Below are 19,772 nucleotides of genomic sequence, written 5' to 3' on the forward strand. Positions count from 1 at the left end.
CTGTATATTGTCGGGTCAGGTAAAATCTTGTACGTTACACGTTACGCAAGAGCGTGTTTAAATCACTTCGGTAAATTATGCAACTCGCTTCCGCTCGTTGCACAACATTCACCTGCGTGATGTAAAAACGCTCTTACTACACTTGTAAGGTAAATAGCTATAATATAAAGATAAAGAAGAGTGAGATTTATAAAAATGTCCATTTAAAATTAATAATTAGTATTTTTGCAATTTCAAAATTAAAAATTTAAAATGACAATGATAAATTAAAAGATATGTTATTAAGGGAGATTAAGGTAAATAATCTATGTCAAAGTTTTATTCGAAGATTTGGTCAGTTTGTCTCATATCAGCCTACACAAGATTTAAAATCAATCAAAATCAAAATGGTGGTATCCACTACTTACCAGATTTAAAATGCATAACTTAAACGTTTCTATTAAGGCCATAAAAGTTGAATTTTGTTTCTAAAAGCGTTGGCGGATGTGTAACTATTATATGCAACAGATATAAAGATTAACACTTTCTATTTTGTGTCCTCTTCCCGTTGCAAAGCACGGGTACAACAGCTAGTACATTATAAATAAAGTAAGTTTGACTTCTTTAAAATGCTGTCAAATCAAACAATATCACATTGATTAAACAATAATTGCACTTTCTGTATATAGTTGAACGCCATAATATTACCAAAAACTATCCCTACAACAGAGGTTAAAACTAAAACGTGCGTGGAAAAAATTCAGCGAGATAGGATGAGTGTGTTCACTCCCATAAGCCGCAATGCCCCTCGACTAGTTTTACGTGCAACGCCCATGGAATGTTAGTGGAGAATACACGTGCAAATCTGTTTGTCAGTCTCACTGGTAAAACCAGCGAAACTGACCAACGCGTTCACGGACGTTTTTACTCTAGTGTGGCCTGCCCCATATACCGTAATGTATCTCTCAAACCCACGGGTAACGTCCGTGGAAAAAATTCAGCGAGATAAGATAGGCCGGGCCACACTCATGTTCTTAGCAGTCTTGTGTCTCTTTTACCTCTTACCTTTCAAATATAGCCAAGTGAGTGTAACTTAACTTCAGGGAAGGCGTGGGACTCGCAGTGCATAGAAAGGATATAATTAGAGTGATAAGGCTATGTCAGCCCCAGTTATATCATCACAATCACATCAAGTTGGTTGGGAAAGCAATGGAAGCTCTTAACATAATCCAGACCATGCGGCACACCTGAAAATACTGTATACTAATGTGCAACTGAAAACACTGTATATTGATGTGCATCTGAAAATACTGTATACTGATGTGCAACTGAAAACACTGTATATTGATGTGCATCTGAAAATACTGTAAACTAATGTGCAACTGAAAACACTGTATATTGATGTGCATCTGAAAATACTGTAAACTAATGTGCAACTGAAAACACTGTATATTGATGTGCATCTGAAAATACTGTAAACTAATGTGCAACTGAAAACACTGTATATTGATGTGCATCTGAAAATACTGTAAACTAATGTGCAACTGAAAACACTGTATATTGATGTGCATCTGAAAATACTGTATACTGATATGCAACTGAAAACACTGTATATTGATGTGCATCTGAAAATACTGTAAACTAATGTGCAACTGAAAACACTGTATATTGAGGTGCATCTGAAAATACTGTAAACTAATGTGCAACTGAAAACACTGTATATTGATGTGCATCTGAAAATACTCTAAACTAATGTGCAACTGAAAACACTGTATATTGATGTGCATCTGAAAATACTGTATACTGATGTGCAACTGAAAACACTGTATATTGATGTGCATCTGAAAATACTGTAAACTAATGTGCAACTGAAAACACTGTATATTGATGTGCATCTGAAAATACTGTAAACTAATGTGCAACTGAAAACACTGTATATTGATGTGCATCTGAAAATACTGTATACTGATGTGCAACTGAAAATACTGAATACTGATGTGCAACTGAAAATACTGTATACTGATGTGCAATAAATACAGGGACTGAAATAATGAGTACATTTAATTGGTTAAACAAACTTTAATGCCATAGGGTTTTCACACTAACAGGCAATATTCAATTCATCTGCTTGTTTTTACGAAAATGCCTTGCGCATTTCACCTTCGACTGCGTTGTGGACAGCCTCATGAGCTTTTTGTACTGCGTAATCTGTAGCTTTACCTGCTCCGTACTGCAGAGTTTTGTACCCTACCCATCCCACAAGGCTTGGTATAGCAACCGCGGTAGCAAACGTTGCCATCAAGGTAGCCTGCGCAGCAGTTTTCGCAGCTTCAGCAAGAGTTTCCTCTGCTTTTCCTTCTGAAACCACAACACAATATAAAATTTAATGGCATCAATATCACTTCCACTGATAAATTCATGCGCTAAATATATGTTGTTTTATAAAGGCCGCACGAGCTGAGCCCTCACATTTTTACTTTCTCCCCATTTACATATGGAGAAAGTATTGTTTTTTTTAGAAATTTTTGAGTTTTAGTTTTGGGTGCAAATATACGTTTTGAGTAGCCCTGAATCCAAGATTTGTTGTGTGTGTGTGTTTGTTGGTGTGCGGGCGATTGCAGACACTAGGGATTGTATAATCTTCTTTTTTTAGGAGATGTTCGATTAATTAACATATTGTTTATATATATTTTTTAGCTTTATTGTACTTTAGCTAATGGTTTTTAATGGGTCGTGTCGAGAATCGTGAGGGAATCAAGAAAAGTTATCGTTATACTGTAGTTGGGTTTTGCTTTAGGTGTTTGGCTACCTTTGATGTTATTCACTGTAAATGCCTGATGATCTTGCGCTATTCTTCCGGCCACAGTGATGAAAATTCTTAATAGGAAAATCATATGCTCAAATATTCTTTTATGGTAGAGTTATGTCTAAAATAGTTTGGTTACTTACCAATTGATCGATAGGTAGGATGTGTCTCGTCATTCTTGAGTGGAAGGTAATTTGGTGCATTCTTGGCTTCGTAGGAACCCTGAAAAATTAGAATGTCTCTAGTATACAAAATGTTTAAGTACCGGTTCTGTACGAATGTTGTACTCTTTGTAAATTTATTACATACCATGACTCTAATAGATGTGCATCACGTGTGCAGTATCATAAGAAATTAGCATTATTTAAGTCCTATATTTTTTCTCCAGATGTGGGCTACTCTCTCTAATGCTGAAGCACCCTGACGGTTATAATATGGTATCAGTAAAAATGCTAGAGAAAACAAATAAGAAAACAACACATTTGTGCATTTTACCATGTTTATTTTGTTTGCATGTCCATCTCAATTACGTACCTAAATAAAAACTAATAAATCATTCAAATCTATATTTACTGGGTAAATAGTGTTCTTGCGTTTGCTGATGATGTGGTGATTTTTGCAGAGAACAGAAATGGTTTAGTGACCATATATCCTGATAAAGAAGCAGGACAAGCAAGATAAGCCACTTTAGGCGTTTTCCCCATAAGAATAACATGGAGATCATTTTTAGCCACTTTAAAAAATCCGAATCTTTGCCTATACATCCCTATACAAATGTCCAACTCCATAAATTATTTCCAACTAGTGGCCTATAGGGGCCATAGCCCCTAATTTAGACTACAATAAAAAAAACATATATAAAATGACAAATATTCGAAATAGGCCTATATTTTTAAAATTACCAATTTTATGTTACTTAAAATTAACAGTGTTTTTTGTTTTATATCTTGGTTTTCCTTCCGTTGGAGTCGTATATTAGTTGCTTCTGATGTGTCAATGAAATACAATTGTAAAATAATGATTAAATCAATAACATAACATATTAAGAAATGGAAACGTGCACACGGTTTGACCTGAGCCCAGAGAACGACGAATCAGAGCTGAAATCATACAGCCAAACATTGCACATCTTTTCTAGTGTAAAATTTAAGATTTGTTTTGTAATCTTACGAATTCTGATATAGTTTCCATTTGGAGAACCACATGTAAAGGTCAAAATTATTAATAATTATTATGAAGGCAACTCCCCTGTTCGCCGTAGTAAGTCAGAAATATATCTATGAATTTGTCCCTGAATTTTAAGAAAGTAAGGCCCATTTCCCGAAATCTCATTTTGTGTAGTGGAAAGCGACGCAAAAGCCATTGCACTGTTGTATTGCCTTATGTTTTTTATGAACTTCGAATCAAGTAAAAACAGTTCTTTTAGTTCGTCATTTACTTGTGGTTGTGGCATGTCCATTGTGGCAACATGCGTTGAAATGTCCATTTGTGGCCTCCTCTGCGAAGTGAAATGCGTCACAGTGCATGCAAGTGCTTTAAGAGGACCTATATTGCGAGAAAGAACACTCAACTCATTTTCCAGCGTTCTTCTAAAGACAGGTTGTAAAACAGATTCTGGATTTCTTTCACAGGTAGGCCCTACATGACGTTCTCGTTTGCATTTCTTTGGACACTCTTCCACGTCTTGCAGGTCTTCCCCTACCCTGTCTAGTTACTCCACTCAATAAAAAAAACGGAAAACAAAAAATTTAACACAATTCATTTTGAAACATTATTTACCAACATTGACTTTCGGAATAAATGTAAACATTGCAAATAAATAAGTAACAGCTGATAGAATACAGACGTTTTTCATTCCCCATGCATTTCTTATGGTGGATATTTTACGTTATATCTCGTTTTCTGGTAACTTTATGGGAATTCTGCTATTTTTCCCGAGTCCCTTGGGCCAAGACCTTTAATTTAAGACCCTTCCCACTTTTCTGCGACTTACCAGACGTCCACAATTTTCTGGTAAAAATTTGGTCTTACAGAATTATATATATAGATAATCCCCATATATGTTCTAAAACCAACCTTTTTGCATCACTCACCTACATACCCATATAAAATAATGTTACACATTTTTTCGTTTTCTTTTATTTTTTCTATGTTTAATATTGTTTATAATTAAAAGTTGATACCCACGTAGTGTGCCGGAACTTAAAAAGTTTTGCCGTATCTCAATCCATTTTCGAGATACAGTTAAGGCCTAAATCAATAAAGCAGTGCCACACCGCAGTGCATGGAGTTTGTAGCCTTTGCCAACACCGACATTACATTACAATGCATTGACATACAAATAATGAAACTGTTGAACTAATTTAATAAATGGTATCTATATAAAATAATGTTTAAAAATTGGCAAGATTAAAGACAAATTAGATGGTTATATTATGTGTGAATATTGTAGTTTAAGGCCAAAGTTGTATTCTTATATTCCTTTAAAATTTTTAGAAGAAGAAGACAAGTAAGCCTTAGAGGTTAAGAAAGTGAATGGAGTAGACTAGGGATCTTAAACATTAGATCTTTGTTAAACATTAGACACTAACATTATTTAAACTGTCTTGCAACTGGGCAAGATTACTATGATGCTGTCACAAGAATTAAATCTACAAACCACCACCTTAAAACCTTAACTATGAATAAAAAAGTACTATCTTAAAATGATGAGAAGAGGTTTATTCTTGAAGATGGCATCAATTCAATACTCTTGCTCTTGATCATTATAAAATCGAATAAACAATAATCTATATTTGCCATTTTTCTTTAGGACTTCCTTGTTTATTATGAAAAAGTCATATTTAGTTTTATCCCAACATCAGAGGAAGATATTTCTAAATTAGTTAAATGTAACGTCATTACCAACATGATTGTTATACTTATGTTTTAAAATTTAAATCGTCCTGTTTGGATAATATTAGGAAATTTATATTATCACGTAAATATTTGTGTACTTTGCTGCAAGATTGACACAAGTAAAATCAGTAAATATATTTATGTCGACCCATTGAAAAAATTGTGTAATATTTGGAATATTCATGTCGTCAAATACAACAACTGCCTGCGACTGTGATGTGAATTTGTGTGTACTACATCACATAATTTTCACCAATTTCACACTAATTGTAAATTTCACTATGACTGTGATTAAATTTGTGTGTACTTCGTTCGTCACACACATTTTTACAAATTTTTTATAAATTTCACACAATTTGTGCAAAGATTGTAAACAATGATACCACAACTTTTGATTATAAACAATAATACAAACATGAAAAATTTTAAAATTGAAAAATTTATAACAATATTTTAATACTAGCAACAGAGCCCGTTGTGGTTTTTAAATACAACGGTCTCTAGTAAAATAATGGTTATGAAATCCATACACCACTTTACTCACTAATATTATGGTACAGTTTAAGCACATAACATTAGAATCACATACTTAACATAATGAACACACTTTAAATACAAATGCAAAATGTGAACAACATTTAATCAAAGAAAAATTAATTAAATAACAATATAACAATAAGCTGTTGAATTATTAACACACGTTTCGTATGATTAGATTATGCATGGCCTACTGGTAAACCAATTATTACAATCTATAAAAAAATTGGTTTTTCTTTTCCGAGTCGAGTTAGCTCTTCTACCCGACCGATTTTCATAATTTTGGCCTTAAACTAAAGGTATGGACGTACCGAAGATTTGCCATCAAGCATAGGCATTCTGACGTATATTTCGAGTTATGCACAAACTGCCTCCCTGTACATTTCTTATCGGAGTTAAATTTGGGTTTTTCGAGTTTAATGTTTCGTAGGCGGGCGATAGTTTACAGGAGGGCTCTTCTACCCGCTCAATTTTCATAATTTTGGTCTTAAAATAAAGATATGCAAGCACATATTTGTCATCAAGCGTCGTCATTAATTTATCTATTGTATTACTCGACAAAAGAATTTTTTTTCCTTCAATTAAAGATGTATCCAAGCAGTTCTAATTACATTATACATTTTGGTCTAAAGACCTTAAGTGAAATACCAGCTTTCATTTGAGCTATTGATTATTAAGATCGGACTACCTAAAGCACACTGCTGAAACACGAATCAACAATAATTGCAATCGTTTCAGTACCTATCTGCAATCAATGATACGTAACTCTATTTTAATTTAAGTTATTTTATATGTTTTGGTCTTAAAATACTTCAAAAGCTTTTACTTGAGATATTGATAGTTTTAATCAGTTAGGTTCAAGATACTGTATCGCTCAATCAGAAAATATAAATTTGATTACATCTTGGATATGGAATTTAGTTTTAGATATATTTACTTAATTCTAATTACGTTATTCTATTTTTTGTTTTGACCTAAGAACCTTCATTGAAATACCAACTTCCATTTCATTAAAGCACACAGCTAAATCACGACCAACACAAATTGTTCAAAAAATTGAGTTATTTATCATCGATTTATAGCCAAACGATCTTGCTTACAACCTCAACAGTACTTTCATAATTATTTGCAAATCTTCACAAATTAGGCTATCCAATGACCTATTAATTATTAAATTGGTTCAGTAGAACTGTAGATTTAATTGTACAAAGCTTAACAACAACATCTTTAATTCAGTATTTTTTTCACTACTATAAATTTGGAGGTTGCTTAACGTTTTTGCAAATAACTTTGAAATGGTGAGAAAATCGACCAAAGTGGATGGTGATATTCTGAAAGAGAATAACATTTCCTACAAATTACAATTATGTATTTCTTGAAAATACTCAATAAAGGCAACCTAAAGTTGGCTACAAATATACAACTGTAAATATAAACTTTAAAAAAGTAGTTTTAAATTTATTATTTTTTATTTTTATTTTTTTAACCTCAAATATTTAATAAAATCAAACTTTCATAATTATTTGCAAATCTTCACAAATTAGGCTTTCCAACGACCCATTAAATAACAAAATCAGTCCGGTAGAAGTCTAGATTTAGTTGTACAAAGTTTAACAAAAATATATCCAAATTAGTATTTTCTCACCACTATAAATTTGGAGATCACTTAGATTATTGCCAATATCTTTTAAATGGAGGGGAAATCGACCAAAGTGAATGTAATATTCTGAATGAGAATAACATTTACTACAAATAACTTCTATGCATTTATTGAAAATACTTAATAAAGACAGCCAAAAGCTGTCTACAAATAGAAACTTGAAAAACAGTTTTTAATGTATTTTTGTTATTTTTACTTTTTCACCACAAATATTTAATAAAACCACAATTTTATAATTATTTGCAAATCTACATGAGTTAGGCATTCTAATGACCAAACAAAATCTAGTTCTAGTTAACAAAATCGGTCCAGTAGAAGTCTAGATTGAGTTGTACAAAGTTTAACAAAAATATCCAAAACTCAATATTTTCTCATTACTATAAATTGTGAGGTTACTTAGCTTTTTTGCAAATAACTTTTAAATGGTGAGGAAATCGACCAAAGTGGAGGGTGATATTCTGAAAGAGAATAAAATTTCCTACAAATTGATACCACGCACTTCTTGTAAATATAAAAAAATGGCAACTAAAAATCGCACCCAAATAAAAAGTGTGAAAAACGCCGTTTTCAATGTATTTCTTATGGAAAACGTGTTTTTTTTTTTATTGTTCACCATAAATCATAAAAAAAACTTTCATAATTATTTGCAAATCTACACGAACTAAGCTTTCCAACGACCCATTAATTAATAAAATCGGTCCAGTAGAACTCTAGATTTAGTTGTACAAAGATTTTTAAAACTGAATTATATATAGAATAGATGGGTAGGCTACAAAATAAATAACAGTTACCACGAACATTTTCAAAGTCCAGACTTTTTTTTACATTTTTCCACACCTCGTCCATAATATTGTTTTATAATGCTTATATCTCGAAAACGGCTTGAGATACGGCAAAACAGTTAATATTCTGGCATACTACGTGTGTATCAACGTTTGATTATAAACAATATTACAACATAAACATTCTAAAAATCTAAAAAAATGTTAATATGATTTTATATGGGTTTGTAGGTGAGTGATGCAAAAAAGTTGGTTTTAATAATTTATGGAGTTGGACATTTGTGTAGGGATGTATAGGCAAAGATCAGGATTTTTTTAGAAGTGGCTAAAAATAATCATCATGTTATTCATATGGGAAAATATGCCTAAAGTTGCTTATCTTTCTTGTATAACCACTTCTAGAAGCTAACATAAGGTCAGACAAAAAAACCGAAAAAAAACTGAATACATGAAGGTCTTCCAAACAGGATGAAATTTTAGTTTTGAGTTTGAACTTTGATGATGAGTTAAACTAGCTTGGTGAAATAATTAGACACGCCACAGTACGGAAGATAATGAAATTTGAAAAAAAAATCGTTTGGGGTTTACATTTTACAGGTCCATACTTAAGCTACTTTAGTCAAAACTACCAATATAAATGCTAATATAAATTATACCATCCAATAATTCACCCCGTACAACTGTATGGACCATAAATTTGAGGATGCAGGTAGCATACTACTTCCATTATTAAAATATAGACAAAAATTGCAGAAAGCAGTATATCGCTTGGCACTCCGAGGATGAGATAAGAACTAAAGAGCTAAATTATATTGAAACACTTTAACAACACCTGAAATAGCCAAGAATATAAAAGAAAGAAGGGTCGCCGTTGGCGGGGTTAAAACTCTGCTTAGGTTTCATCTGATGTTAGGCAAGGTAAGCCATAATCTATCTAAATCGGTATTAAAATTTAAACTACAAGATTATGGAATGTTTAAAAAATATTAATTCAGTACACATAAATCAATGACAAAAGAAAAATTATGGATAGGTAGAAATTATTTCAATTAATCTCAAGCTATTTCATTAACAGTAAAATGTTTTCCTTTTTCACTTTTAATCTACTATGAACAAGATTTTTCTCTTTGTCTAACTATAGGAAACTTAAATATATGAAAGTAATATTTACCAAGATCAAAATGAAAGAAGCAACTAGAACCAAACGAATCATTTTGGTTGGTGGCTCCAAGACTTGTACACTAGTAAATGTTTTAAATTTTAGGTCGGGCGTTTTAACCAATTTGCGCACACTTGTGTGCTCCTATTGGTTGTTAGAGAATATCAATCAATCAAACTGTCATGTTGATTGCTGTTCTGGCATTTTCAAGCAACATGGCAGTTTAAACTGTCTGACTATCAACGTTTCGACTTCTCATAAGGAAAAAATTTAAAAAAAATAAAGATGTAAAAACATATTTGTTGATTTCACTTTAATTTTACTAATAAAATTTACAAAAGTAAATGAAAATACTAATAAATAGTAGATAATAGTAAATAATAAAGTTTACAGTTTGTCCAATATAAACATTATCACAATCGTTACAATTTCACTTTATTAAACGATTCAAAAACCACACATCTGCATGGAGAAACAACGAACCGGAAAGATCAAATGTCGCACAGCACTTGTTACAAAATGGCCACTCGTTAGGAAAAATTGAAGACAATGTATGTATTTTAAAGAATTGTAAGAAAGGAAATGTGATGAATGCTCGGGAAGAATTGTATGTTTATAAGGAAAAATGTAAACATAGAAATAAGCTCATTGATGAACAAGTAAATTTTGACTCCAGTTGTACTTATAGAAACTTATTGGCCATTTTACTATAAATCCCTAGTTTTATAAGTACCAAGTTGTACTTATAGAAACTTAGGGAACGCCATTTTGATTCTTGTCATTCGCCTATTGGGTCTGATGATGATTGGAGTGTCCAATCGAAATCGATCACCACTTACCAACTTTTACATGTATTTACCGTCTTGTAAGTCAACAGTATAAGTGTAAATATATTATTGCAAGTGTCATTAGACGTATATATATTTTCTGTATTTTTCAGGTAATATAATAACACGTACGATGCTAATAAAGAAGTTTTTGATGTTTAAAGGCAAATTTGACTCGGGTCATTACAGTGTTATACAACTTTATCATAATCCCCAGGGTGTGAAAAGTACAAAAAGAACAAGAAAAGGTGGAAACTGTGCGTAAAGAGACAACCAGAACGAAAAAACCTGGAGAACCATGGAACTAAAAAGTAAATAACAGTGATGGTGTTAAATGTGCTCTGGAAGTTCCTAAAAAAACACCAACTCTTTTGAATTGGGGTCGTTAGATTGGATTTGTTACTACTGCAAATCTATGAATTTAGAGTCAGAACAGACTAACAGGGACACGACACAAGTATTTTCTCCTTATGTTGTCACAAGGGGAAGGTAAAATTAGCTCCTTATCGACATTCTGAGTTCATAGAAAATCTTATCAACATGGACTACATAGGCTATGTTGGATATTTAAGTACAATATGTAAGGTTTAAAAGGTTTTTATTTGCACATTGCAGGGTATTTTATTTTACATTTCTGTAACCAAACAAATTATAGATTTTTTAGTTTTTACTAGAGTTATTAGAATCAAGGTAAAGATTTTATTTTATTGTAAGCAATCCAATCCTTTGAGTTTTCATTTTCAATACGCTCACCTGTAGAATTGAACTTTGATCGGGATGTTCCCCTCCCCCGACCGGCTAGATAGTGAGCAGCGTCGGGTTAGATGTGCCTTGGACATGGTAGTGACCACGTCTTTCTCTGAACGCTCTAATATTTTCCTTTTAACTCTTTTACTCTTTTATAGTTTATTCCTCTAAATTCAGTGTAATTATTGTGATCATCTCAACACCTCGTCCGCCACGCCATGAAGACTACCAGACTGATTGAGGGCCCTCACTTCGCAGCAACGTCTCAGCATGGAACTCTCTACTCACAATATAATTGTACAGGTATTTTTAAATGGTCCTTCGGTTGCTAAAAATTACTCACAAACATTTAACATTTGGTCCTACGTGCCGGAAGATATTTTTATTTTGAACCAAAGCTTGGAAAAATAGACATTTTTATTTTGCTATCGTGTGTAAAATACGTTCAATAAGTTTTTATTACAGTGAACAGTAATTATTTTACTTCTCAAATTTTTCCGAGAAAGTTGTTTGCCAGCCATTTTAGTGTGATCGTTAAAAAGGTCATTTTTATTTCGATCGTAGAAGTGAAAATTACTACTCTAGAATATTCACGAAACATTCAGGACTGTACAAGTTGCTGATAAGGGGAAATTCCCAGACTGTTTTGTATTGTTCTTGTTCATGTTGGAACGGAAACCAGCTGTCTTCCCTCTCACTCACTCCAGTACAAACATTTTTCGCCGTTGCGAGCGCTGGTGTAGTCTGCAATCTAAGATGGCTGCAACTGTGCAATTTTGACTCTGTCGTCGTCGTCACTCTGTCAGTTTGTCAATGTCATCGAGTTATAAACAATAACATAACCTCACTCATGAATGTTGGTGTAAAGGATTGGATTGTAGTTTTTATTCTAGGATTTATAGTTTGTTGTTGAATCTCATACACTGAAAATAATATCCTTAATTTGATATTTCTCAATTAATTTGTAAAATAATTTTGTTATTGAAAATCATCTTCAACTTGTCTTTGAAATAATTTGTTTGGCTCTTTTGAATAATTTTGGTACGTAAATAGTGTTTTACCAACAAAAACCTAGAGCTGGAAAAATATTGATTATTTTCTCAATTTATTGTTTAAAAAGGAACTCTGAGATTCTTTGATATTTTTTTAATTCATTTTTTAACAAAAGAAACTTATAATTATTGTTGTTGATGTTTTAAGCAGGCATAGGCCTAACTCAACGTATCCCAAGTGGTATTTAACTATCAATTTTCTGCACTATAAGGATATTTTGAGACTTCATTCATTTTAAACAGAATTTTCTTTAGGTTTGAGAGTGTTATTGAGATAGTCCTATTGGAGATAGCCTAAGCTAAGCTAATTAATTGTTTAAGCTCTGTAGTCTTGGGTACAAATTTGAAATTTTTTTGATTTTAATATCTATAATATTATACTGTATTTGATATTTTGACTCATATAGCCTACAATATTTGATTTATTCACCCATTTTTGCTAAAAATTGAAATAATAATTCAGTTTAAAGATTTTTTGGCGCTAATTATTGAGAGTAAAAGATTAATATATCCAAGTGTACATAGGTATTGTAGTGGGTAGCCTACACTTTGATGGAAACTGAAATATAGCCTACTGGATATTGAATAGGTCAGAGCATTTTTTGATTTATAGGTTTGTTTTTAAAAAAGGGTTATTTATATTGTACTTTTTTCCTCTTCTGCTTACAAAGTATTTGTTTTGATATTAATTTCCTTATTAGAAATATTTGAATTATTTACTGGTTTGTAATTGGATTTTATCTCTTAATTAAGATTCAGGGTAACCTGCAAGATGAAGTTCACTACCTTTGAACGACAGAGCAAATTAATTCTGAATCGCCTTAAGAAAATTAAGGATCGTGTCTCCACTTTGGTATCTGATGAGATAGGGAGTGATGCTCTTGAGGAATTGGAGCAATATGCTGAAGAAGCAAGCATCAGGTACTCAGAGTTTGATAAATATTTTACTCGCTTGACTTCTACTGATTCTATACCTGACTTTGATGCTGAGGCAGTAGAGAAAGTTCAGGATGATATCAGTGACTTATTTATTCAGATTAAAGTGATTGTGAAACCATATCAGAAGGAGTCCACTTCTACTCCTGCTCATGCAAATACTTCACCTTCTAAGACTCTAAAGTTACCTCCGCTCACTTTAAAAGCGTTTAGTGGGTTACCCGACCAATGGTTGTCATTTCAAGGTTTGTTTGAAGCTTCTATTCACAAAAATGATAAATTAAATGATACTGAAAAGTTCCAGTATTTGATTACCTCTCTTGAAGGGGAACCATTGAATTTGATTAAAAATCTGCCAATTACAGCAGAGAATTACATGGTCGCCTGGGAGTTGCTAAAAAATAGGTATCAAAATAACAGGAGAATGATCATTCATTATGTTAATAACCTAATTGACCTCTCTAACATAACTAGTGGTAATAGTAAAGCCATCAGAACCTTTTTATCTAAGTTTCAGGAAAACACTCGGGCTTTGGAAGCTCTTAAACATGAGGTAAGAAAAAACAATATAATCTTGTCTACTATGTTGTTGCGTAAGCTAGATGGAGAGCTACGCAAAAAAATTGAGGATGGTAGAGAAGACAGTCAGAAAATCCCCTCAGTAGAAGAAATCATGTCATTTTTAGAAGATGAATGTACTCATATGGAAGCTGCTAATCTTTCTAGTCTAAGGATATCCTCTGCCTCCCACTCTAATGTCAAATCAAACTCTGATTATTCTAAGGTAACTAATAAGCCTCGTACAGTTCTGCTATCTGCCCCCGGGTTACCTCAGAATCCCAGGTGTGCTTTTTGTAACAAAAGTGGTCATGTGATCTATAGGTGTACTGACTTTCAAGCTATGACTCCCTCCTCTAAATTTGAGTTCATAAAAAAGAAACACTTCTGTTTCAATTGTCTTGGCACAGCTCACAGCTCAAATGATTGTAAATCAAAACGTTCATGCTTTCATTGCGGTAAGAAACACCACTCATGGCTGCATTTATCAAATCGCTCCACACCAACCAGTACGCTAACCTCCCTTCCATCTCAGCAAGTGAAAAGGAATGTAGTTGACACAAATCGCTCAGTGTCAGCCTCAGATAAGGAAAAACATCCAGTGGTTGTGTTTTCTCAAAGTAATGTTGTCAAGTCTTCAACAGTACTATTAGGCACTACCCTTGTGTATGTTAGTAATAAAGATGGCCATTCTCTGGTTTTAAGAGCTCTACTAGACTCGGGCTCTATGATTTCATGTTTGACTGAAAATGCAGCTAATCTCTTGTCCTTAAATAGATGGCATAATGGACATAGTGATGTAGATGGCCTCTCTTCCTCTCACATCAGTACCAAAGGTGCTTCAAAGGTAAATATCTCTTCTCTCAATGGTACAGACATAGTGATGAACCATCCTGTGGTTATATTGGATAGGATAACTTCGGATCTTCCTCAAGCTCGAATATCAGCAGCGTTCAAGAATAAGTTGAAACACCTAGTTCTAGCAGACCCTACTTTTGACCTACCAAGCTCTGTGGATATGTTGTTAGGAGCTGACTTGTTTTGTAGGATTGTAACGGAGGATCACGTGACATTTGGAGACAACTTGCCTATGGCAATGAACTCTGTGTTTGGTTATCTAATTGTAGGACCCGCTCCCCTAGAAAGAACCCCATGTAAGGAGGGGACTGTATCTTTACTCACCACTCATGAAGTTGATCTGCATCGTTCCCTACAACGATTTTGGCTGTTAGAAGAACCTCCGCTAAAAATAAAACCCTCTCCTGAAGATGATCTATGTGAACAGTTGTTTTTAGCTCACCATTCCAGATACTCTAAAGGTCGCTACACGGTCTGACTACCCTTCAAGGAGGCACCCGCTCCCCTAGGCAACTCCTCAGAAAATGCAAAACGTAGATTTCTTTCACTGGAAAAACGCTTGAACGCAAATCCTGAACTAAAAACAGATTATGTGAAATGTATGAATGATTATATAGAATCTGGTCACATGGAGATAGTGACCCAGGACAGACTTGATGAATCTCAACATTTTTTCTTGCCCCATCATGCTGTAGTTAAAAATGAATCATCCTCTACAAAGCTCAGAGTTGTCTTTGATGCTAGCGCCCCCTCCTCTACAGGGATTTCTCTCAACCAGACGTTATTATCTGGCCCAAAGCTGCAAAATAAAATTTGTGACATTATTATTAATTTTAGACTACATCCTATTGTAATGTCCTGTGACATCAAGCAAATGTTTAGACAGATTAAAATGCACCCTGAAGATCAACACTTTCAGCTTCTCTACTGGAGGAAGGATTCATCGCTCCCCATGAGTATCTATCGATTAACAACTGTTGTTTTCGGCTTTGTGAGCTCCCCATTTTTGGCAATACGAACATTGAAACAACTTGTCCTAGATGAAGGTCAAAACTATCCATTGGCATCCAAAGTGATGGAAAAACAGGTTTACGTTGATGATTTAATATTTGGAGCCAACTCACCAGATGAAGCTCGAACTACGCAGAAAGAAATTATTGATCTTCTGTCAAAAGGTGGTTTTGATTTGAGAAAGTGGGTTTGTAACCGACCCGAACTAATAAGCGACATACCTGAATCTTACAAGGAAAAGCCTATGTATTTCCAAGGTCCAGATAATCCTTTCTACAGTATCCTAGGCATAAAATGGGAGTCAGAGAATGATCACTTTTCTTACAGGCTTGATATCCCGGAGAAACCCCTTACCAAGCGAAACATCCTCTCAGCCGTTGCTCAAATTTTTGACCCTTGTGGATATCTTGATCCTACCATCTTCTGGACCAAAGCCCTCTTACAACTTCTTTGGACTCTAGGACTGAAATGGGATGAACCCATTCCTACTGATGTTGCAGAAAAATGGAACAAGTTTTATGACCAACTCCCTCAACTGAGAAATATTTTCATACCTCGATATGTACACCTGCATGATGCCGTAGATGTACAGTTACACGGTTTCTCAGATGGTTCCGAAGCAGGTTATAGTGCTGTTGTCTACATCCGAACTGTCTCAGCAGATAATGATATCAGAGTGTCCTTGCTTATCGCCAAATCACGTGTAGCTCCTCTCAAAAGGATATCCATTCCGCGCCTGGAGCTTTGTGGAGCACATCTGCTGGCGGAATTGTTGAACTACTCGTCCAACCTAATCTCTCAAAGATGTGAAATCAACTCAATTTTCGCTTGGACAGACTCAACGGTCGTATTATCTTGGATACACTCCCCCCCTTTTAGGTTAAAGGTCTATGTAGCTAACCGGATATCTCAAATCCAAGATTTGGTTCCACCACACATGTGGTCTCACATTTCTACACACTACAATCCCGCAGACTGCGCTAGTCGAGGCCTCTTACCGTCCTGTCTAGTAAACCACAAATTGTGGTGGTATGGACCGCCATGGCTGTCAAATCCTACAACTGAATGGCCAGTCTCCTCATTTAAAATTATGAAGAATGAAGAGTTGCCTGAACTCAGGTCTGAACCTTTGAATGTTTTGATAGCTGTCAATGAATTGGACATTTTCTCCAAGTTCTCCTCATGGAGCAAATTGTTGAGAGTGTTATCTTATGTTTTTAGATTCATCAAAAATACTCGCCTGAAGAAGAAAGAATCAAGATCCCTACAGTTAGAAGAACTGAATAATGCGTCCGTCCAAATATGCAAGATACTTCAATTGTCAGTGTTTCAAGAAGACATTGCACGTCTCAAGTCAGGAAAACTAGTAACATCCCGTCTAAAGCATCTCTCACCCTTCATTGATGATTCTGGACTCCTCAGGGTTGGAGGTCGCATTCAACACTCAACATTATCATATGCAGCAAAGTACCCAATCATCCTGCCTAAGTCGCACCATATAACTAACATTATTATTGATTATTATCACTTGAAATATTTGCATGCTGGACCACAATTTCTCCAGGGCATAATCTCTCAAAGGTTTTGGATCCTTTCAGCAAGAAGTGTGATCAAGAGTAGAATATTTAAATGTGTACGTTGCTTCCGTTGTCGACCTACTCCAGCTTCGCAGAAGATGGGCGATCTCCCTCCAGTTAGAGTTACTCCTTCTAAAGTTTTCTTTAACTGTGGAACTGACTTCATGGGGCCGTTTTTGGTTAAGCCAAACAATTTGCGCAAAACTAGCCCTGTAAAGATGTACTTGTGTATCTTCATATGCCTAGCTGTCAAAGCTGTTCATCTTGAGGTAGTTAGCAGCTTGACTTCAGAAGCCTTTATTGCAGCCTTGACTCGTTTTGTATCACGAAGAGGTCTTTGCTCAAATATTTTTTCAGACTGTGGAACGAATTATGTCGGGGCAGCAGCAGAACTACAACACATTCAGTCATTTCTACAACAGGATGAGACAAAGAAAGCATTAAATAAGTTTGGAAATGAAAATCATATAAAGTTTAACTTTATACCTCCAGCAGCACCTCACCAGGGAGGAATATGGGAGAGAACCGTACGTAGCGTCAAATACCACTTACGACGTGTTATTGGAGAACAACTCCTCAACTTTGAAGAATTTCTCACCTTATCTACAAAGATAGAAGCAATACTCAACTCTAGGCCCATCACTGCCCTCTCCTCAGACCCTGCGGAAGTTGATTACCTCACACCAGGACACTTCCTCATTGGAAGCCCTCTACTTGCACTTCCTGAGCCCACATGGGAAGAAGTTCGAAGCAATAGACTCTCAAGATGGCAGCTTGTCCAAGCTATGTCTCAACATTTCTGGAAGAGGTGGCAGAAAGACTATCTCCATACCCTGCAGAGAAGAGGAAAATGGACACTTCCCCAAGTAAATATAAAGGAAGGTGATCTTGTATTAATCCACGAAGAAAATTCTCCTCCCCTCTCCTGGAGGACAGGCCGTGTCACCGCAACTTCCCCTGGACCTGACGGACTCGTTCGGGTTGTACTTCTTCATACCAACAAAGGACCTCTAACAAGGGCTGTCACTAAGGTGTCTCCCTTCCCAATTGAAGAATAGTTTCAAGTCTTCATCATCCTCCACCTCTTGTAAAATGTTAAGTTTTTTGTTCTTTTGTGAACCCCATTGTGGTTCACGGGTGGGGGTATGTTGGATATTTAAGTACAATATGTAAGGTTTAAAAGGTTTTTATTTGCACATTGCAGGGTATTTTATTTTACATTTCTGTAACCAAACAAATTATAGATTTTTTTAGTTTTTACTAGAGTTATTAGAATCAAGGTAAAGATTTTATTTTATTGTAAGCAATCCAATCCTTTGAGTTTTCATTTTCAATACGCTCACCTGTAGAATTGAACTTTGATCGGGATGTTCCCCTCCCCCGACCGGCTAGATAGTGAGCAGCGTCGGGTTAGATGTGCCTTGGACATGGTTGTGACCACGTCTTTCTCTGAACGCTCTAATATTCTCCTTTTAACTCTTTTACTCTTTTATAGTTTATTCCTCTAAATTCAGTGTAATTATTGTGATCATCTCAACACCTCGTCCGCCACGCCATGAAGACTACCAGACTGATTGAGGGCCCTCACTTCGCAGCAACGTCTCAGCATGGAACTCTCTACTCACAATATAATTGTACAGGTATTTTTAAATGGTCCTTCGGTTGCTAAAAATTACTCACAAACATTTAACAGGCTATAAATAAAGTAAAAGAAACAAAAAAAACTATTTGAATAATATAAGATCTTACAACTCTGCATTTGCAATGGTGAGTTTATAAGTCTCACTTAGATGAATCATCATTCTGGTAGTCTATATAATTTTAAGATCCGGGGCTCCGTTTACCATCGGATTCGTTAATACCCTCTAAATTGAACCAAAGTATGCCCAACTTTATATTATAGCCTATACGACGTATACGCAGCTGTATAACTCACAGAATGGGTCAAAGATCCGTGTAATGCGGCCAACTGCTGATGCATGATTTAAATTACTATCTTTATTCCGCACGACGAATGAACAAGAAAACAACGAATGTAGGAATATACATTAACAAATTATCTCCATAGCATAAGTAGTTTATTAGGTTATCAGCATTGTAGAGTTCATACACCATTTATTTTTCAAATGTAACTCGAATTAATTTAAAACATTCATTTGGTTAAACTAATATATTGGTTTGATTAACATAAATAGTTTATACAGACCCAACTATCCGTTCTACTTCATATAAAAAAAATCAGTCCCTATATAAAATACAAAGATAAACAGTATTTGTTAATTATTAAGTCTTTAATTTTATCTATTTTTACTTTCTCCCCCTATACCATAGTATATGGAGAAAGTATTGTTTTCGTCAAAATTTTCGAGTTTGAGTTTTGAGTGG

The 19,772-nt window shown here is 34.6% G+C and overlaps 1 protein-coding gene across 2 annotated transcripts; it reads right to left on the reverse strand.

Moving 5' to 3' along the window:
* Nucleotides 1–2,038: 2,038 nt before the first annotated feature.
* LOC128991176 (uncharacterized) lies at nucleotides 2,039–19,404 on the reverse strand. Of its 2 annotated transcripts, none has more exons than XM_054413956.1 (3): nucleotides 19,324–19,404; nucleotides 2,929–3,007; nucleotides 2,039–2,337 (listed from the first exon to the last, which is right to left on the reverse strand). In XM_054413956.1, exons 1-3 carry the CDS (start codon nucleotides 19,366–19,368, stop codon nucleotides 2,114–2,116), a joined length of 348 nt encoding a protein of 115 aa, XP_054269931.1. In that variant the 5' UTR covers nucleotides 19,369–19,404; the 3' UTR covers nucleotides 2,039–2,113. The 2 variants fall into 2 exon arrangements, with proteins under 2 accessions (XP_054269931.1, XP_054269932.1); XM_054413957.1 differs by lacking the exon at nucleotides 19,324–19,404 and adding an exon at nucleotides 9,834–9,938.
* Between the last annotated feature and the right edge of the window lie 368 nt (nucleotides 19,405–19,772).

Source organism: Macrosteles quadrilineatus, unplaced genomic scaffold (genome assembly GCF_028750875.1).
Source record: "Macrosteles quadrilineatus isolate MER2022 unplaced genomic scaffold, UCM_ALF_1.0 Scaffold_3__2_contigs__length_128488019, whole genome shotgun sequence".
Lineage (NCBI taxonomy): Eukaryota > Metazoa > Arthropoda > Insecta > Hemiptera > Cicadellidae > Macrosteles > Macrosteles quadrilineatus.